General features: G+C 41.6%; 1 protein-coding gene across 1 annotated transcript in view; it reads right to left on the bottom strand.

The window, feature by feature from the left end:
• Window positions 1–22920, bottom strand: part of GMDS (GDP-mannose 4,6-dehydratase) — an 813218-nt gene that overhangs the window by 690421 nt on the left and 99877 nt on the right. Inside the window, exon 3 of the mRNA XM_082259505.1 lies at window positions 894–938. Coding sequence (XP_082115631.1) covers window positions 894–938 — 45 coding nt within the window. The remainder of the gene's footprint in view (window positions 1–893; window positions 939–22920) is intronic.

The raw sequence follows: 22920 nt of genomic DNA, 5'->3' as shown, positions 1-22920 counted from the left end.
AAGGAACATATCCAGTAGTTTGGGTAGGCAGAGCATAAACTCTGTCCCCCTCAGACAAGCATGCCTTATTGGGTTCTAGCAAGTGGTTGGGATCTCTGTTGGGTTCTCAAACAGAATGGCAGTGGCAAGTAATTAAACTCTGCCATACACCACCCAAGACAAGCTGATCCATTTTTCCTGGGATTTGCTCCACAGATTTCTATAGAGACAATGCTGTTAGGTGCACCGTACAATCAATGTAAGAAAGGTTATGCAATAGCCATAAACTTCTTTGCATAATTCTAGTATAGAAAAATCAATGCTGCTTACTTTCAGTGTTTTCCATAAATATTTTATTATTTTCCTAAAATGCGCAATATGCAACTCTGCCAGGGAAGAACCTCCCCTTCCCATCATAGCCCTGGCACCAAGGTTCTCTTTAAGGTCCAACCTAGGTGGTGGCAGTGTGCAATGAGCAAACAAGGATGAACTATAATAAAAAGACTTGTTTTAAACACCAATCTGCACTAGATTAATAGTGTTTGTATTAGTACAATTTAGAATGACTTCATGAAAGCGTGGGAGGGTGGGTTATGTAGTGCATTACATCAGTAATTATTCCCTAACTTTTTACAGCGCTGGCCAGTACAGGTTGCCGCTTATCTGACCTTGCGGGAAACGTACACAACACTTATACCCCAAGGAGACCAGGGAATCCACTAGCAGACTCTCGCTGATAAATAGTACAATAAGCTGGCGTGATTACAGGCCATGCTGCACATTCTTTATGGAAGTTTTGATTTGTTATCTGGATTGGAATGGAAAACTCATAGAAGGGACAGCAAAATAGGAAGCTCTGGAGGCTGCTGCATGCAAGTGATTTCATCAGTTTGTGCTTGCTCTTATTAACTTACCTCGTAGCCCTTTTCCAACAGGAATTCAGCCAAATAAGAGCCATCCTGGGAAGAGAGGAAAAAAAAAAAAAAAAAGATTAAGGGATGCGAGAAGCATATAATGAAATTTAGTGGAGCTGACATTATGTAATACAGCGATTTAGAAATGAAACTACAGCAAGGTGTACGCAACTCTTATCCCATCACATGGCAAAACAGAGTTGGCTATGGGCATGAAAAGGCAATCTACTCTTTAACTGCTCAAACTAAAACCCAAGGACAGATCTTTACAAATCAAATGTTATTTTAGTCATAACACCAAGAAATATTACAGATGTTGGAAAGTACTGAACAGTAACACAAGAACTGTTTATAGGTTATTGAAGTGAACAAAATAAATGCTAAAAAATGTGCAAACTTGCAGCAAACCAATAATTATTTAAGCCTGCGTTTGATTTCATTTCACAGGAAAAGATCAGTGAGAATAGACTTAGGGTGATCCTTAAAGTTGAAGTTCAGTTTTTTTTAATTTTGTGTGTTTTCTCTTCTAGATGCTGCCCTGGCTGTCTTCTGGTGCTGTGAGTGAACAGTAGCTGCTGCTACATTTGCTGCAGACCTTCTGCGCTCCATTAATTTTTCCAATATTACTACTACTGTCACACAAGCATCTAGTCACGTAAATGGGCAGTGGAGATCTGATTCAGCTCATCTTCCTTCTTTCACAGGATGAAATGTGAACTTCAGCTTTAAAACAATCTAATCCAACACAGAAATGGTTATGCAATTAGTGGAACCTCTAGTCTTTCAATTACATTTCCAACAGGACCAATGAGCTTGTGTCTGTAAAAAAACTATCGAACCCCAATGTAATGGGGCGAATCTCCTACTTCATAAGGCACATAGCAATGTGTGTGCTTCCAATAAAGTGATATGAAGAGTGTCCCCGTATCCAATTGAAGAAAATCCAGTGATGAAAACAAGTTTTAAACACCAATTAGTGAATCCCTCCACCAGGTGAATTAGCCTCTCACCTTCCTAAAGAACCCAAACGGGCCAGCAATCACATGTATCATGGATCAGACTTCCAGGAAAGAGCCACACTATTGCACCTCGAGGGATCCCGGGACATATAAAAAACAGATGAAGAAATCTAGTGCTCTCTGCTTACTAATAAGGGTGTGCTTTATTAGAGAAAGGCAGATCAACTCACATTTGTTGGGCACTCAGCCGTGCCTGCTGTATAAGCGATGTCAGCGATCTGTTACCAGAGAGAGACTCTGCGTCGGCCACGCACGCTCCGTCCCCCTATACGCGTTACGTCGAGCGTAATGCTCCTTTGACTTTGGACCCCTACCGAGGAAGTCAAAGGAGCATTACGCTGTGGAGGAGCATTACAGTGTGGCTCTTTCCTGGAAGTCTGATCCATGATACATGTGATTGCTGGCCCGTTTGGGTCCTTTAGGAAGGTGAGAGGCTAATTCACCTGGTGGAGGGATTCACTAATTGGTGTTTACAACTTGTTTTCATCACTGGATTTTCTTCAATTGGATACGGGGACACTCTTCATATCACTTTATTGGAAGCACACACATTGCTATGTGCCTTATGAACTGGATATGATTTATTGTATTTAAAGTCATCACTTTATTATATTTCTGGCGCATCACATTTTGGTAGGATTTATAGTTTATTGTGATTTGTGAAACACGATTGGTGTATGCTGCCGGATACCACTTCTATACTTTCACACACCTGATTTATGCACAGTGAATTGAGGTTGAGTTATTTTATCACATATATTGGGTTTGCGCTGATAGTTTTTTTGTATTTCATTTGATTGAATCTCCTACTTGCCATTAGTGTTGGAATTTTCCACTGCACACCAGAGTAAAGAAGCACTTTTCTATTAACCACCAAGTAATCTAAACTTATCAATATATGGAACCATTTCTCCACCATTCTCTAATGTAAGGGGACATTGCAATTTAATTTTATTCGGTTTAATGTGTCTTATTTCCTGATTACTAAACCTTATTAGGTTATATAGGGAATGAGGTGTGAAAGAAAAAAAAAACTGACACCTAGAAAAGAACCATTTTAGGAGATCTACAACTTCCTGATCATTCCAATGTATTCAAAGCTGTAGATATGATTTTAGCGCGTTTGAGATTAATACAATTAAAAGGGTTCTTTCATGGTAAAAAGGCTAACAAATCAATTGCATATGCAGAAGCTTTGGAAAGAATCTGACATACAAAGCAAGAACCCATGCATGTACAGTGGTCCATCAATGACACAGGTTAGTGGCAGTTGCTGCATGGAGGTGGTTTCCTTGACACACACACACACACACACTACCTAGCATGTATAATCCGATTGCTAGTGTATACAAAACTTGTTTTGGTCATGCACCCTATAGACCCTAGATCAGTGAATCTAAAAATTAGGAATTATGACAGTACTGAAGATCGGCTGCATCCACTAGATCATAATCAAACCGGTATTTTGCCCAGCCACATATTGCACCAGACAAGGAGCTGCAGGGAAAAAAAAGTTAAACTATTGGCAGCCTTTAATGTGCCCAACACCAATGGCCGACAAATAATCACTTTGATTAGAAGATAAAAAAAAAAAAAAAAAAAAAAACACAAGGCAGCAAAACTTGTCCATTTTATGTACTGCAACAATTAGCTGAATCTATGTGGTGCTGTTTTCTGTAATCTAGGTTAAGATCATACAATAGCAACTATGCTTTTAAATCACATTTTCTCCATTGATTGCTGCTTTTCTTCCCTCCGGTTACTAAAATACGAAACCCATTTCAAGTCTTTACCTAGATATCTAAGTATTAATAATTTTAGTGTGTCTAAAACCTCCTAGGAATGGAAAAAAGTATGTTCTGATCCTGTGAAATATAAATAAGGTATTGGTGTTAAAGACACAGGGTTAAAAGGGAAGGGAAGTGCTGTGTGGATTTAATAAGCTGATGTGAAACAGACCTGACCAGGATTGAACCCTGTCAATAAGGTCTTGTTCTTCTCACCCAAGCCATTTCTCAGACTTTCCAACCACACTGGAACATTTTGAACTAGCAGTGGCACTCGCTTCCTCACTACTTCCTTTCCAGGTCTATCGAGTGATAGGCCCAGGATTTGCAATGAGATGGAAACAGGCAGCAAGTGCTACTGGTGTCTGGCTGACGCACAGTACAGCTGATTTACTGTCTGGCAACATAACAGACCATGCAGATTGATGTGGAACTCCACCAGCACCCATATGCCACAGTACTGTGCCGGGTGTTGGTTTTCAAAAAGGGTCCAGCAAAGCAGCCATTGTCAATGCCTATAATAAAAGCATTGACTCTGGACTAGAGCATGTGCCAAGATCCTGTAATGAAATCAGGGAAGGAGGAACATTCCAGGAGTGCTAGATGTGATAAAATACACAGGATTTGTTTGTCCAGAGCTAAAGTTCTTTTCCGCAAAGGGCTACAGGCTATCAACTTTGATGATGTTTGACCATATATATTAGGCAGGCCGGGTATTCATATATATTCACTAATGTAAGGTAAACAACCTTAACTTACTGACCCAGAAAAGAGTAAAGAATAATCTAGCTTTCATCCAGAAGTCCTTTAGAATTAAAAAACAAAAAAAAAAAAAAACACATGACTACAGTAGTGGAAAAACATTTATATTTAGCTCATTTCAGACCAAACCAGCTTCTCACAAGTGGCATTTATTTCTGCTAGTTTAAAACGAAGGATTGCTTTTTAGTCACATAATTGGTTCTCATGAGTACTTAAGGAATTGACAGCAGAGAGAAAATGCTCATGAAAATCAAATACTTGGCTGTACCACTCTCCACGCATGCTGGAAAATGACCAGCTGGTATGGACAACTTGCTTCCGGTCCCTAGGAGCGCAACACAAAATACTGCATTTCAAAAAGTGGGGTAGAGGGTTGTCAAAATTTATTTTGAGACTTCAGCATGGAAATTAAGTTTTGGCTCACTATTGATCAGTAAAACAGTCTAATACTGAAAATTTCCAACGGTAAAGTGCAGGAAGTGGGAGGCCAGATTTTAAAGAGGAAGTAAACCCTCCTCTGACACTTTTACCTATAGGTAAGCCTCATCATAGGCTTACCTATAGGTACTGTAAATATCTCCTAAACATGTACCCTTTAGGAGATATTTACCTTTCATGCAGTCTTCTACTGAATTATTCACTACTTTCAGACATAAAATAGGGTTCCAAAATAGCCATATTGATAAACTGGTATGATTTCACTCAACCTATAAAAAAAAAAAAAATCCCAATTCAACAATACACAAACATCCAATGGTATATATACACATTTTTGCTACAAACCAGTTTCATAAACGGATAAACTGACCGACATTAACTACTTCTCACCCAGGCAAATTTTACCGTTTCTCTCCATTTAAAAATCAGTTTTGCTAGACAATTACTCAGAACCCCCAAACATTTAAGCAGAGGCCCTAGAAAATTGGTGGGTTGTGATTTTTCAAATGCTTTTTGGAAAAAATACACTTGAATTTTAAATGCAAAAACACATTAAAATATAATCCAATTTTTTGGTAAAATATAAAAGGTGTTACACTGAGTAGATGCCAAACATAAGCTGCTTCAAAATTGCACACACACGGAATGGTGGTATGGTACTTTAAAGTGTTTTTTTTTTTTTTTAAGACGTTTTACATTTTTACAGGTTACCAGTTTAGCGTCAGAGGAGGTCTAGCACTATAATTCTTTCTCTCGGAATAACGTTCTCAGCGATACCTCATGTGTGACACAACCACCATTTACAAATGTGGGCGTGACCCACGTATGTGTTCCCCACTGTGCGCGAACACAGGGGTACTTAAAAAAAAAAATTACATTAAAAATATTTTCATACGGTCCCTTTAAATGTAAACCGATCTCTCCTCTATCCTGGAAACCAAATATATTCAAGCTTTCATTTTAAAAGGTTAACGGAACAAGCTGAAGCTAGAACCTGATCGGATGCCATGCACAGCCGCTTTAAATTCAGTCCTCTCCAATTTTTGTAAATCCCCCAAATACATGCTCTTCCTTGGGAAAAAAGCTGCACATAGTGATGTCAGGACCCATGGACATATTCCTTAAAGCAATCTGATATCTGCTGAAAATAACATAACAGAAAAGCTTGGAGCAATTGGAGTAATTTTAAAGTCGTTTAAAAAAAAAAAAAAAAAACACACGGTTGACTTACCTCCTTTGTGCAGCCTGGATCCTCTTCTCCATGTCCCTTGTTGCTGCTCCTGGTCCCTCCCTCCAATCGAAAGCTCCCAGAGCAAGCAGCTTGCTCTGGGGGCAGCCAAGCAGCAGCTCCTTCTGTCCTTTCAGAAACTGAGCTGTCCTTCGGCCCCACCCACCTGTCCTGATTGGCTAACTGACTTTGACAGTCGTGGGAGCCAAAGGTGCCACGGCTGTGTCCCAGCCAACCTGGACTGTTGAGGGACTTGGACATCGCTGGACTGAAGGACCTCAGGTAAGTATTAGGGGTGCTACACAGGTTTTCCTTCATGCAAAGAATGTATGAAGATAAAAAACCTGGCAACTCAATTACTCTGAAAACATGCCGTACAAAATGCTAAAAAGTTATGGCTATTTGCCATTCTGAAAAGGAAATCTGTAGCACTGGCAACAAAACAAAGCACAAGTTAAGCAAAGACAGCGCACTGGTCTCATTTTTCTGACCATCGCAGTGTCTATGAAAATCACTGACAAATATTAAAATCAATATCTTTACAGCTCTAAAATGACAAGTGTTGAAAATAGGGGCAAGTAAACATTCAAAAATGTAACCCTTCTTCAGTGGGAAATTCAGGGCTCAAAAAACGTAAAATCTGGAAAAGATAGCGCACACGAAGTGATTAATAGTTCGAAAAAAAAGTCAGGGCAGCAAATTAGGATTGGTTGTTACACAGAGTCACTAACGGGCCATATCAATGCACCCTTCATTCGAAAAAAGGCAAGATCTTAAGCATCCCGATTTATTTAGCCAACTGATGAACCCACCTGAGCCTGAAAGCTGCATTTAATACAGGCATACCAACGGTCATGAACTTTGGTTTCTGTGAGGTCTGTGCAGATATTGAACTTACATGCTATTTTTTATATGATAACTGACTTCTGGTACAGTTTGTTTTGTTGCAATGTAACTTTTAGCTCCAAGTTGGAAAGAATCTGAAATATATCGACGACTGCATTTACTAGGTGACTCCAGCTGGCATACAATTTTTTACTTCCATTTTACAGACTAGCAGGACACTGTCAGGCCCTAGATACCTCGAAGGGCCATTATATCTTGATGGCAGAGGCTGATGGTATATATGCACAGAAACCCTGTCACCTTGACAGACAGACATACAGTCCAGCAGCATTTGTGTAGGCGCATGCAAATCAGTCATGCATGCGTGTATATCAAGGCACAGTTGCAGCTTAGTAACCCTGCTTCCTGGGTTAGCTGTGACATGGCAAGAAACCTGAAAGTGCTGGTTGTTAGAATGAGTTTAGCTTCGCTTTATTGAGGGTATCCTAGGCCTGATTGGGAACAAACAAATTGTGCTTACTGTAAGCTACAACAGGCAGCAGAAAAATTCTACATCTGTTATTTTTTTTTTGCTAAATAAAAAAGGGAAATAGTTTCAGGCACTAGATGATCCAAGGGTTTTCCTTCAACATGTAGAACATAGATCCCCTCTTTCACTACTGTTCATTTGTTTAAATACAAAAATTGGTTTTAATATGGAGCCCGCTTTCACATGTAAATGGCGGGACAGAGACTCAATCCGTCTATCAACAGGGTCCGTAAAGGCCAGGGATTCTTCCACCGGGACTACAGTAAACTTATTCAGTCTGGAAACAGGATGATCCATCTTCGGAAACCTTATCCACAAAAGGGATACTGCCATTTAAAACGCTTGGGCACCACTAACGTGCTTAGTGTGCCCCCACTGTTCATTGACAATATTGTCAAAAAGTTCTGGACAGGGGAACACTTTGCCTGATTTCTGGGAATTGCGGGTGCCAAAAGACACCCAAGTTCCAGACACTGTAGACTCCTCAGCCATTTTCAAAGTTTCTTGCACTGAAACTAAGTGCTTCCACCAATGCGCTTTCCTGTGCAGCGGCTGACGACAGGTCCTCTTCACCATCAGAATACAACAGAATCCCCAGGGTAGGATGCATCTGCAGCGGCCACATCTGCCTTTGAATCTGAATATACAACAGGGGGGGGGGGGGGGGGTGAAGGCAAAAAGGTGCTTATGGCCAACACTAAAACCACTTTTGACACCAGGCTTTCCAAAACTGCTATTAGAGCCGACAGGGGCTGCGACCCAGAAGGTACTGCAGTCGCACTGATGGGGTCTGTATGTGAAATGGTCCTGGGATTCCATGTTCACTAATATTAAGATGGGAGTTTCACTTTAAAAAAAAGTCACAAAAACGCGATCGCACGGCTGCACTGGTGGTACAGCAAATCCCAGCCTGACAGTCTGTTAATATGTGATAAAACCCACCAGAGACCCCGGAAAAAAAAAAAAAAAAACTTTACCAAACCGACCAGGAGGCTTGCAGGAACAATCTGTACAGCAGAGAGCAACGATGTGACATAGGAAGTGAAAGCACCTGGATCATGCCGAGTGTGATGCTTTGCCTGAGCTGTCCAGCACTGGACCACAAGAAAATGGCAGCCCCATGCATTCCTATGGGGAAGGTTTAGAACACGGCTTCCCATACATTACAATGAGGGATTTTGACAATGCAGGGCAAGTCTTCAGCAAAATGGCGGCCCCCATGGCACGCCACACGGTCTCCAGGACCCCAAGGGGGGGGTCACCGACAAAGGCATTGGATGGACCCCAGAAGGGGACTCCACCAGAGACCCCCCCGCGCAGAACCACCTCAGTGGCAGCAATATATCCACCCCCCAAAAAGGTAGGAACCTGTAATGTGGGGCAGCTGAAGGAGGGGGCCTGGGATGTCCGAGAGGCCAGGAGAACTGAGGGATACCCGAGGGTCCGACTATTCCATGGAGGGGGCCAACATCAACCCGCGAGACCGCTAGAGAAATGGGCGGGGCGAATTCTTGCTCACCATAACCGGGCTCAGGTGGGCGCCACTCTGAGCGGACTACCTCCCACCCGGGATGGGGGTGCTGCCAGCCAAGGTGTATGCTGCGACTCAGTGTTCCAGGTCGTTCGCATCTCAGCGAGACAGTCCACTCGTGGGCTCGTCCCCGTCCATTGGGGCTCTGTCGTGGCGAGGCCTAGTGCTTGACTATAAACCTGCTCATGCTCGCTGGCCAGGCTGAGAGACCTTAAGGATCTAGCATATCTAGCCCAAAACCCAGCCGACTGTTGCTTGTAGTTCTCCAGGAACTCTACTTAAAGTACAAAAACAGGTTCCCAAAAAAAGCAGCTAGGATCGAAGTCCCAACAGGGATCTAGGTCCTACTCCTAAACTAGGCAGAAAAACAGAGCTGTAGCAGAGTGTGTGGGGTTATGCTTACAGGGACAGCCCCATAGGCATGGTGAAAGCTGTTTCCTGCCTAGTGTCCTATTCCTGATAGGAGGAGCATAACCTAATGGCTAAGATGATATGAAGCTGCGTCTGTCAATGAACGATAGAGAAAAAAAAGAATGTGTTGCACTACGTAAAGATGGCCTAGGCTATAAGATTGCCAAGACCCTGAAACTGAACTGCAGCACGGTGGCCATGACCATACACTGGTTTAAACAGGATAGGTTCCACTCAGAACAGGCCTTGCCATGGTTGACCAAAGAAATGGAGTGCACATGCTCAGTGTCATATCCAGAGGTTGTCTTTGGGAAATAGACGTACGAGTGCTGCCAGCACTGCTGCAGAGGTTGAAGGGGTGGGGGGTCAGCCTGTCAGTGCTCAGACCATAAACTGCACACTGCATCAAATTGGTCTACATGGCTGTCATCCCAGAAGGAAGCCTCTTCAAAAGATGCACAAGAAAGCCTGCAGTTTGCTGAAGACAAGCAGACTAAGTACAGGGAGTAACCGTGTCCTGTGGTCTGATGAGACCAAGAAACTATTTGATTCAGATGTCAAGCGTGTGTGGCGGCAACTAGGTGAGGAGTACAAAGACAAGTGTGTCTTGACTACAGTACATTACACAAAAAAGTGAGTACACCCCTCACATTTTGGTCAATATTTTATTTTATCAATTGGTCTGCATGGCTGTTGTCCCAGCAGGAAGCTTTTTTTATGCACAGGAAAGCACGCAAACCACTTGCTTTAGACAAGCAGACTAAGGATATGGATTACTGGAACCATGTCCTGTGGGTCTGACGAAACCAAGATAAACATATTTGGTTCAGATGGTGTCGAGCGTGTGTGGCGGCAGGTGAGGAGTACAATGACAAGTGTCTTGCCTACAGTCAAGCATGGTGGTGGGAGTGTCATGGTCTGGGGCTGCATAAAATCTGCCAGCACTGGGGAGCTACAGTTTGAGGGAACCATGAATGCCAACATGTACTGTAACATACTAAAGCAGAGCATGACCCCCCTCCCTACAGAGACTGGGCCGCAGGGCAGTATTCCAACATGATATTGACCCCAAACACACCTACAAGACTACCACCACTGCCTTGCTAAAGAAGCTCAGGGTAAAGGTGATGGACTAGTCAAGTAGGTCTCCAGACCTAAAGCCTATTGAGCATCTGTGGGACATCCTCAAAACGGAAGTTGGAGGAGCGCAAGGTCTCTAACATCAGCTAGCTCCTTGATGTTGTGATGTTGTCATGGAGAAGTGGAAGAGGACTCCAGTGTAAAACAAGCTCTGGTGAACTCCATGCCCAAGAGGGTTAAGGCAGCGCTGGAAAATGGTGGCCACACAATATTGAAACTCTGGGCCCAATTTGGACATTTTTGCATTTTCATGTTTAGTTTTAAATCGCAAAATTATGGTTTGTCCAGGTAAGGTGTTGCAATGTGAAGACTTGGGGTACTGACTTTGTTGATGCAGGGTTAAGGTCTGGTGAGTAAATTTCAGGAACCAATGGCTGAATTTGTGCTAGGCGACAGTTGTGTCCTAGAGTGCAAGGGATATAGTATTGAGAGAAGAGAGAAGCTTTGTTTGTGTGTTCTTTGGTTTTATTTTTTGGGGCATTACAGTTCCACACATGTAGTACAGAGTGTCGAAGATATACAGAGATCTACAGAAATGAAGTATATAGACCAAATGAACAGGAACGCTAAATTGGCTCCTGGTTAGTGAATACCGCTTACTCTATTATTTTTAAAGGAACTTCCGTGTACTGTAGGTAGTTTAGCCACACCTACCATTCTCAGGCCTTTAACAATGCTAGGAGCACTCCTGAGTTGCATGATAGGAGGTTAAGGGGGCCAGTTGTGCAGTCTGATAAAGGATATTAACTTGTGGGACATGGTTTGTGGTTAAAAGTGTATGGGGGTTTTTGTTGCCAGCGGTTTAGACATTAATGGCTGTGTGTTCAGTTATTTTGAGGGGAAAGGAAATTGACAAGCTGTACACTCACTACTTTACATTGTAGCAAAGTGTCATTTCTTCAGTGTTGTCACATGAAAAGATATAATAAAATATTTACAAAAATATGAGGGGTGTACTCACTTGTGAGATACTGTATATACGCACACACTAATTTTTTTATGCTAGTAATGGAGATCAGTGACTTACGGGGACTCCGTCAGTGCCAGATTGCCCACCATACTATGAGTGAGAATCAGTGACACTAATACAGTAATCAGCGCCAAATGTGTTGCTGTACTATTGACACTGGCTGGGAAGGGGTTAACATCTAGGGCGATTAAAGGGTTAAATGTGCGCCTAACTAGTGTGTACTGTGAGCTGCTTTTACTAATGCCTAGTACACAGGGACGCATGCCAGCCAGTTCAATAGAAACGGTCAGGAATTTGGCCCGTGTATAGCAGCCGTTCAGACAAAAGCCGGCCAAACGGGAGGCTCATAACCGATAGACCTGCCAACCTGTTCCTGATCAGCACTCTCAGCCAATGGCTGAGAGCACTGACTGGAGCGGTCAGAACAATAGATCAGCAAGGAAGATCGCTGTACTATCAGATTGACTAAATCTCAGCAGTCAGCATGCGCACTTCCTACCTGGACGTGCCAGATCAGGTACTAGATATGTGATCCTGCACAGGAGAGCCACTCTGCGGCATATTCCTACGTGATGCAGTCGACAAGTGGTTCACCCTTGTGACTAGATGTCATTGATTTCTAGGCTAAATAGTTTATGCAAAAAGGTGATCCTTCACACAAAACCCTGCATGATGCTGCTTCATTTAGCAATCTTGGGGCAATGAATTGAAACTAAAAAATATCCTTATTTTCCAATCAATCAATTTATACACATCTACCACTTAACAGCCTGTAATCTATTTTTCCATTAGTCTGTTTTTCTGCCTACTTGTAAAATCCTGTGAGCTCTTGAACCACTCCTTTTCTCCTGCCTTACATTTATTGTAAACAAATAGCACACACCTTTGTTGCAGTCATGTACACCGCTATACGCATGCTACAAATCCCATAGTCCATCTCAGAAGCAAGCAAGACAGGGTGGCTACAATCCTACATACAGAGGTACTATGGAGAATGAACGAACATTATTCTACTAGAAAGCCAGATCACGGAGCCGTCATGAGGGGGAGGAGCCTAACGGCACGCACGTAGGCAGGAGGGGGAGAAGGCTATCTCCTACATGAAGGAACTAAGGATCCCGACCGCTCCCGACCCACCTTCGGCCAGACTCTAGACGCCTAAGCTCCCGGGGATGAGCGCGGGCACTGTGAGCGGTGAACCTCGCTGACCCCCCCCCCCCCTGCCTGACGTCTCCTCCATGGTTCGATACCACGCTCCGTGCAGCACCAATACCTGAAGGAGTCCCGCCCGCCTTGCAGCACACTGACGCCGACGAGCCCTGTCTCCTTCTCGGCGACGCAGGTGGGCAGTCTACAGCGGGATAGGTGAGGCCTCTATGCTAACCGCCAGCGCGGGAAGCCGGACGTGGACGGTAAGAAGCGGGTCCCGAGGGAGCGGACCTCAAGAGAGTTGCCCGGTCCACCTGAGTCCTGTGAGCGAGGTGAAGTCAATAGGGTAGCTGAAAAGGAGAGAAACACTCCTCACCATTTTTGCACCGTCTCACCCTACCCCGCATAGTCTATCTGGAGACGCCGATGCCCTGATGCCTGAGGGCTGGGAAGCTGAGGAGACAGGAGAGCAAACAGCCTACAGACGAACAGAAAGAAATTTTAAAAGAGGACAATCTACAAAACCGTGAGTTACAGAGGAGTAAACCCTCCTTCTATATCATCTCCACTGTCATCCTACTGTTTATTAGAAGGACTTATAAAGACTCCCTAGAGATAATATACAACAAAACAGTATGGTAAAATATAAAGCCAGCACACCTGAGACTGATCTAGCTGCTCCTTGTTCAAACCAGTAACTTCACATAAGTGTCTTTTATTGGATTAGCAGCTGCAACAGTTTCTCCATACCTTAAATCAGCACACGTATATACTACATGGTACCTCGGCAGCCGGACCATCATATGCAGGTACATATGTATGTATACCAATTTAGTAGGTGAAGGAATGAAGGACATACACAGAGACTCATAAGAAGAACACAGGTATAAACAAAGACCTCGGGGCTATATAAAATAATTAACACTTTCTCTGTGAAATACCTGGCATTGCCCAAGCATTTTGTTATGCCATATAGCATGAGTTTCTTTCTTGCTCTTTTGCTTTTTTTTTTCATTTGTTAACATTTAAGGATGAGATTCACCCCAGCTTGTATAAGGACCTGAGTAGGGAGGTGGAAGGCTGGAAGTGCCCCATACTTCTATCCTTTATAGCTGCCTGATAATACGGAGTCAAAATAGAGGTTACTCAGCCTTTCTGTGTCTCCCTCCGGTTTGAATGCAAACAAATTTTATACTGAATATCAATACGGTATACCTAATCTTTGAGTACCAACACATGGAGGTGTGAGACTTTATAAAGGAACCTCGGAACAACTCTCTACATAATGAGGGGTAAATCCACAAGAGGAGGAGCTATTGCAAAATCACCAAGGGTGACCTCAAGCCCTAACACAATAAGGAAATTTATGACACGAAAACGCCTCAGAAAAAACATTTCAGGAAAAACAACAAGGAACAGACAAGAAGAAAGCGGAGAAAAGTCAAAAAGCTGAAGTAGCTAAATCACCAATCAGTTCAGCAAACTCAGAGTTAAGCCTAAGGACTGAAAATGATGGGGAAGAAGAGGAAGAGCAGGGAGAAACAAAAGAACATGCCCCTACAAAAGGTGAAATGCGAGAAATGTTCGCAGGATTGGAAAAATCATTAAAAATCGAATTGGTTAAAATCCAGACCGACCTAGGACGTGTCCAGATGGATCTGGGACACGCCCTGGGACGGGTAGAGGAACTAGAGAAAAAAACAAGAGGACCAAACAAAAATATTACAGGGAATGAGAAAAGAAATAAATGAGACCAAGAAAAAAGTCAGAGATCTAGCTTATAAACTAGAGGATCAAGAGAACAGAGCAAGACGAAAAAATTTGAGGATCCGAGGATTAAGGGATACAGCACAGGAAGAAAATTTAGGAGAAAAACTTCAAAAAATCTTAAACCCAGTATTAGGCAGAGGGGAAGAAGACCAATTACTGATTGAAAGAGCCCATCCCATAAGAAAACCGACAGGAGTCCCAGCAGAATCACCTAGAGATGTGATAATCAGGTTTCAAAACTATACAGATAAAGCACAAATATGGGAAAACCTAAAGAAGAATAAATCATTACTAAATGCAGTAAATACAGAAAATGACAAGATACAGATATTTACAGATTTGGCACCGGAAACATTGAGGAGGAGAAGAATTTTAAAGCCCTTGACAGAAGAGATGCAAAAACAAGGAATCAGATATAACTGGGGTTTCCCAGCTAGTTTAATAGGAAAAAGAGACGGACGATCAGCAAAACTCACTTTTCCAGAGGAAACTCAAGAATTTTGCAAAAAACTTGATATACAGGAGCCAAACCTGCCCGGATGGTATGAAGGTGACAGGGAAGATGAACCAGGAAGAAACTCACAGACGGAAGAACAGCAATGGACATTAGCTAGAAAAAACAAAAGATAAAATATGTGGAAATACTGTCTAAATAACGCAAACCGGGAGAGAACCTTTTTTTTCTTTTTTTTTTCTTCTCTCCTGCCATACGCTGAGGGGCTCTCTCCTACCCTCATATCGATGTGAACTATGTGGGGGGACTGAGGGAAGGGGGGTCGGGGAGGGAGGGGAAGGGAGATAAGCTATACAAAGGAAGTAGGATAGCCCCCCCAAAGCCGGAATGTCCTTCCAATTGAGGAAGGAGATATATCGTGCTAACCCACTAGAGCACCACCCCAAAGGAAATGGGTATCAGGGAGAATGACCCAAAGAAACAACTAAATACCCTAAGATCAAAAGCTGATCAAAAGAACATCAATATGAGACGGAGGGGGACGGAGGTGGGGGGGAGGGGGGGGGGCGGGAGAGAGATGGGAGGAAGGGAAGGGACAGGGAAACTCTCCATTGCCTAAAAGGAAAAGAAATTCTAAAAGTTTGTCAGACCAACAACATTGGTAGTATGCTGTCAGTAGAATTTAAACCGATCCAGCGACTCCATGTTCGAGGAGGAGCTGGACCGAGCAGAAAAAATAAAAATGAAAGATGAACAACTAAAAATAATAACATACAATGTAAGAGGATTAAATTCCCATATAAAAAGGTATAAAATATTGGAAGAGTTGAGGAGAGAAGCAGCAAATATCGCTTTTCTGCAGGAAACGCACATCTCTCTCCACTCGAATATAAAACTCTTTTCTAAACACTTTCCTAAATGGTATTATGGGGACTCACCAATAGAGCGTGCAAGAGGAGTAGCAATAGGAATAGCTGGAAATATAGAATTCTCACTAGAAGAAATGAAAACAGATCCGAATGGTCGATACATTTTTCTTAAGGGACAAATAAGGGGGATGGAGCTGACATTAGCCAATATCTATAACCCAAACAAAAAACCAAGTGAATATCTGGGGAGAATCCTGTATGACCTAGAGAGCTTTAAAAAAGGCTATCTGATAATGGCAGGAGATATAAATTTTTGTATAGACCCAAGCGTCGACAGTACATCGGGTGTAAGGATGCTGGGAGAACAAAAACTAAGGAAAATAAGGGCAAAGTTACACCAGAGTCAATTAGTAGATGCATGGAGGGTTCAACATCCAAAAAAAAGAGATTATACTTACTATTCCTCAATACACTCGATGTACTCAAGACTGGACTACTTTTTTATTGACCATCGCCTATTGGAATTTATAGAAACTACAGAAATAGGTACAACCACATTGTCAGACCACGCTCCCCTAACCTTAACAATTAAGACACCGACCCACCACAAAAGTATGGGAACATGGAGGTTAAACGAAGAACTAATTCTAGAGGAAGAAATAGGAAATAGACTAGAAAAAGAACTAGAGTTATACTTTCAAAAGAATGACACGCCAGAAATATCATCCGCTATACTCTGGGAAGCACACAAAGCGTATATCCGAGGAATATTAATATCCAGTGCATCAAGAAAAAAGAAAGAGGTCCAATCAAATCAACACACTCATAAGAGAAATATATGATCTAGAACAAAAACATAAAAAAGAATTTAAAAAAGAAATAGAGAAAAACCTTATAATTAAAAGAGATGAATTAAAAGATCTATTGGAAGAAGAATCTAGAAATCATTTCAATAAGATAGCTAGATACAGACACAAATTTGGAAATAAACCAGGGAAATCCCTAGCAAGATTACTGAGGAAGAAAAAATCAAAAAATTACATAGAAAAAATTAAAAACAGTAAAAACGAAACAGTAAATTCAACCACAGGAATAGCTAAAGCGTTTCATGCCTTTTATAGTGCTTTATACAACGTCAGGAAGGTAGAAACCTCAAAAATAAGACAGGAAAGAATAATAAATATCCAAAAATATATTGAAGAAGCAAACCTGCCCAAAATCCCAGAAGATAAATTGGAACTTCTTGAAGCTCCAATTACTGAAAATGAAATAAGAGAAGCATTAAAAACCACTCAAAATGGAAGGAGCCCGGGTCCGGATGGATATACAATAAAGTATTATAAAAGATTTAAGGAAATATTAATACCAAAAATGCAAGAATACCTGAATAAAATAGGGAAGGAAGAACTAAGAGAAGAATCTCTAATGGCATATATAACGGTTATACCGAAAGAAGGGAAAGATCAAACCCTTTGCTCTAGTTATAGGCCAATTGCGTTGTTAAACGCAGACACAAAATTATTTGCGAAAATCTTGGCAACGAGATTAAAAGAATTACTAAAAACGTGGATCCATCCAGACCAGACCGGATTCGTTCCAGGTAGAGAAGGGAAGGATAATGTGATACGCACCCTGCGTCTTCTACAAAAAACAAAAAAACATGAGACCCCCTCCATCCTATTATCAATTGATGCCGAAAAGGCTTTTGATAGGGTGGACTGGGACTTCATGAAAGAAACCATAAAAAATTTAGGGATTGGGTTAAGAATGAGGCAATGGATAGAGGCATTATATAACAACCCCACGGCAAAAATCAAAATAAACGGAAGTCTATCAGAGAAATTTGGAATGAGTAATGGGACGAGACAGGGATGTCCCCTGTCACCCCTATTGTTCGTGTTAACCCTGGAACCATTACTGGCAAAAATTAGACAAAATGTAGACATAAAAGGAGTGATGGTAAACCAAGACGAACACAAAGTCGCAGCATACGCTGACGACTTGTTATTCATCGTCACAAATCCAAGGATTACCCTCCCAAACATTCAAAAGGAGTTAAAAGATTATGGAAAGTTGTCAAACTTTAAAATAAATCCAATAAAATCAGAGATTTTGAATATAGGGTTAAATACTCAGGAAGAACAAATAATAAAAACATACTTCCCATATACGTGGACAAAAGAAAAATTAAAATACTTAGGGATATACTTAACACCTCAAACTGAAAAATTATACCAAGCTAATTATATACCGTTATTGAACGAAATAAAAAACAGAAATAAGAAAGAAATCAAATGGTCAAATCTCATGGATCGGAAGAAACAATGTTGTTAAGATGTTTATCTTGCCAAAAATCATACACCTCTCTGTTGCCAATAAACATCCCCGCAACTTTTTTCAGGGTAATCAGAACCTTATTGACAAAGTATATATGGCAGTGGAAAAAACCCAGAGTACAGTACAAGATCCTTACAAGAAGCAAAACACAAGGAGGATTAGCTACTCCAGATATAGAAAGGTATTATAAGGCGGTAATTATTACACGAATGGTGGATTGGACAAAAACAGAAAGGAGGGAAAAAAGATGGGTAGAGATAGAATGTACACAAAATAATAATCACCTACACAAAACAATATGGATTCCACCAAAATATAGGGAAACACAGGGAGCACATGAACTGACAAAGGTAGTCTATAAAATATGGGATGGGATAAACAAACAACTGAAATGGGAATACAATTCACCAATGATAGCATTAAATGGCACTAAATACTTCCCACCTGGGGAAGAAGAACAGGGTGGAAATTGGATAGGGAACACTCAATTAAAAGATATCTTACACAAAGGTCACATAAAAACACTTCAGAAATTAAAACAAGAAAATAATAATATAAAAATAGACGATTGGAGATATCTCCAGCTGAAACATTTTGTCAGCTCATTACCACAGCCGATTAGGTCGGAAAAAAATCTTAACAATATCGAGAAACTGAGCTACTCTCCCATGCAAAAGCATGGAGTGTCTCAGATTTACAAAATGCTGACGGAATGGCACAGTTTGGAAAAACCTCCATATATAGTAAAATGGGAGAAAGAAATAGGGACACATTTGCAAGGACAGGAACTTGGGACTGTACTAGGGATGGTTGGATCCACAGCCATAGACGTAAGTACTACAGAACTAAACTATAAATGTCTATTTAGGTGGTATATCACCCCAGAAGTGATAAATAAATACCAACCAGACAAGACAGACAAATGCTGGCGGGATTGTGGTAACATAGGTACAATATATCATTTATTTTGGGATTGTCCCAAGATAAAAGATTTCTGGCTAGAGGTAAGACAATTGATTGAAGATATCACCGAAATAAAAGTGCCGGACGATCCATGGGCCTGCCTATTTCATAAAACAACAATACCTTTAAAAAAATATAATATGACTCTGGTCCCAACCATGCTGAATACAGCAAAAGGAACCATACCAAAAAAGTGGAGAGAAAAGGAGAGCCCGAAAATAAAGGAATGGTGTAAAAAGATAAATAATACCTATAATATGGAATATGTATGTAATACACAAGAGGAGATCCCAAGAAATATGAAAAGAAAATGGGGGAAATGGATAGAATTTAAAAAATCAACTAAATATATTGAATTAAATAGTTAAGCATATCTACCATGAGGAGGCAACTGTAGAATGGAAATGCTGGCAAGAAGGGGAGGAATCCTGGGAGGGGGGGGGGGGGGGAGGGTGGGAAGGGAAAAATGTATGATATTTAATGTACGAATTACTGTATTTCCTTTTTTCTTTTTTTTCTGCATAATTTTATTATGTAATTTGTGAATCTAAATCAAATTGGTGGAATACTGTTATATGTTGAAATTTTATATGCAAATAAAAACAAAGTAAAAAAAAAAAAGAAAGCCAGATCACGGCAGCAAAAAACACATTTGGAGAAGGCTGGGAGTAAGTGCCCGTTCACATACGAGCGACGCTACTTCGCACCTCGGAGCGGCCGCCACAGACTTCATAACATTGAAGTCTATGGCGGTCGCCTCCTGGTCGCCCCAAAGAAGCTCCGGACCCTTTTTCTAAGTCGGAGCGACTTGTGTCGCTCCTATTAGAACGGGTCCGCAGCTTCCCTATGGGAGGCAACCTACGGCGACCTGTGAGGCGACCTGGTCGCCTCAGTGTGAACCGGGACTAATAGGATTATTTTGACTTTAGAACCACTTTAAATTTAAACAAATCCTAATGCATTCCCTGCATTAAAGGAGAAGTTCACCTTTGGGAACAGGTTACATGTTCCACCTGTTATGGTGGAACATGTAGCATATTCCCAGTGCCAAGCCGCTGCACCCCCCCCCCCCTTCGGGAGCAGTATGGGGAGACGTTCCTCATATTAGCTGTCCTTTTAACCTCCTCCCATCCACGCTATAGCCGAAAGACGGCTACAGCGCAGACCTAAATTGCCGGGAGGGTGTCCATGTACATCCTTCCGTGCATGTGCTCCCAGCGGAGCAAGCGTGGCTTGCTCTGATCAGCAAGTCCATGAGACTCATCCGATCACAAATCAGAATAAGGGGCACATCAAATGGAGAAAAATTCCCAGTTTGCAAAATTTTATAACAAAACTGATACTTTTTTTTTTTTTTACAGAATTTCTAGTTTTGTTGAGCAAAAAAAAAAAAAAAAACCCAATAGTCCCAGCCCCTTACCATGTGATCAGCTGTCAGCCAATGTGATGTAAACAGCAGCCGGCGATCAGTTTTTTTTTCTCCTCATGCTGTCAAGTGTGAGGAGAAAAAATAAAAGGTGATCGCCGCTGCGGTCAGAGAGCCATCGGTCCCGAAGGAGAATCTGTGCCCACCAGTACCGCCTCATCAGGGCCCACCAGTGCTGTGAAGCGCCGTGGTAGTTCATGGATTCTTCTTGTCAGATTATATCTGCGTGCCATACAGGTACATTGATCTGAAGGAGACCTGCATGACATCAGCGATCTGGTGCAATGCTTTGTAGACTCCAAAAAAAGAAAAACACCAAAGAGTGCATGTATTTTTTCTAAAAGGTGAACTTCTCCTTTAAGGTAAAAACATTTTTTCCACTTGCAGTTCCTTACCGCGGCGGAAAAAAAAAAAGCCCATCATTCATCCATCTAGCCCTCCAGCTGCCATTCTTCTCTCCCCGCTCTCACTAAAACAAATGCTGGAGCCACCAGTTTCTGCTACGGTCAGTCAAATCCTGTGAAGAGGGGGCAGGACCGAGCGGTGCTAGGTGCATCAATGGACTTACACAGCCTGGCTTAAGAGAGAGTAACAACAAAGAGCAGAGCCGCTCAGGTGTCAGTTCAATAGCTGGTGCTGGTCAGATCCGCCGTCCAAGCAATAGAAAATCCAAGAAAGTAGACCGCACTCAGGAAATGTAAGATGAAAACAATCAAAACTCCTTTATTCTTCTTCGGTACAGCAGACAGTACAATGCACATAACAGACGTGCCGGGTTAACGCGTTTCACGAATTAGATCGCTTACTCATAACCACACAAGAGTGAGTCCCAACACTGATCACTATAGCAAGCAAGCTGGGTGGGGGAGCCAAGATCGCCAGCGAGGGGACCCCAGAAGAGGGGATTCGGGGCCGCTTTGCAATACCACTGCATAAAGCAGGTTAACATGTTTATTAATTGCTTTATTGAAAAAAAGAAAAAATAATAAATGCCTTTAAGCATTCGCCAATGGATTTGCCTCTTTATAAACCAGTTTAGTGTCACTTTAAACCCCAGTATTTCATATTTAAAATAGATTTTACTAGTATGAACTGAGCATGGACCCTTTGTACAGCACGGGCAGTAGTGAACTCTGTTAAAAGTCTACAACATTTTGTTCAAAAAATAGTTTCTTGGCACAATAAAAGGGTACATTTTAAAAGCACTGGTGGGAATGGTTTCTGCTCAGAAGCGAGAACAAGCAGCACAGTATCAAGATTAAAAAAAGGTTCACAACGCACACATTTTATTGACCGGCTGTAAAAGGAAAACAAATGCAGCCTTATTCTTAAGCTTAGCGCTTACTCTTGGAGCATGTAACACAGATATATAAGATTTCAAAATACTGGCATCACAAAGTTCATACGAGTTTGTTCATTGCATATTGCTTTAATTCAGGGGAAAAACTCTGGAGTCAGTTCAGGAAGGCCATAAGAAAAAAAAAAAAATGATCTTTACATGTCCTTTCACAAAGAAGTCTTTTAGGTGTCAATGCATATTACATTAGGGGGGGGGAAGCTGCCCTTTGCTGCTTCAAATCACCTGAACACAGATAAATTTAAACTAACTTTATAAGCTGTAGGGAGATTTAACACTGAACATGGGTTTTAGGCTGCTGTATTCGTTAAACGCACAGTATTGCCCTTAGATTCCAGCTCCAAAAGGTCTTAAATAGAGCTTTCTGAAAGTGGCCAACATCCCGGAAACTGCAGGAAATACTCAGGAAACCTCCCAGTCTCATTTACTCCTACCCGCCTTCGGGTTCTGAAGTATTTTGATCAGGTTAATAACAAAGTGTCGGAGACAAACAGGGCACTGTAGTGTTCTTGTTTCAAGCTTTCTGCTTTGCCAAAAAAAGAAATTACTTCATTACCTTGACTTCAGAAAGCTGACATTTAAGTGATTTTGCACAGCTAGGATACCTACTGAAAAAAGGTACCTTTATTGCTAAAATGTATATATTAGGCAATTTGTTTCAGTGAATGCCCATAAAACAAAAATGAGTGGAAAACAGCTTTTTAATTGTGCTGTAAATCTTCTGCACACACCGCAGCCCGTACATGTGAACCATCAATAAGCACAGCACATTTCACAGTATAGGTCTACAGGGATATGCTGCATATGGTTGTGGGAAAAAAGACAGAGCAATAACGTCCTGTGCAAGGGAAAGTCACGGGACTATCCAAGCGTTCACATCATCCTAAACTGTATATGCATTACCGCTTTAGTTGACTCTGAAAACGTTAGTTCTGTTTCATTTCTGGTTCTTAAAGTACAGTGACTTTAAATATAAGAGACCTTGTGGGACTAATCTAGTCAGACAAAAAAAAAAAAAAAAAAAAAAAAAACACACGGAAT

The sequence above is a fragment of the Pelophylax lessonae genome (genome assembly GCF_965119305.1).
Source record: "Pelophylax lessonae genome assembly, chromosome: 5".
NCBI classification, from domain to species: Eukaryota; Metazoa; Chordata; class Amphibia; order Anura; family Ranidae; genus Pelophylax; species Pelophylax lessonae.
Note: the sequence above shows the minus strand (reverse complement) of the source record. Positions and strands in the feature narration are given on the sequence as shown.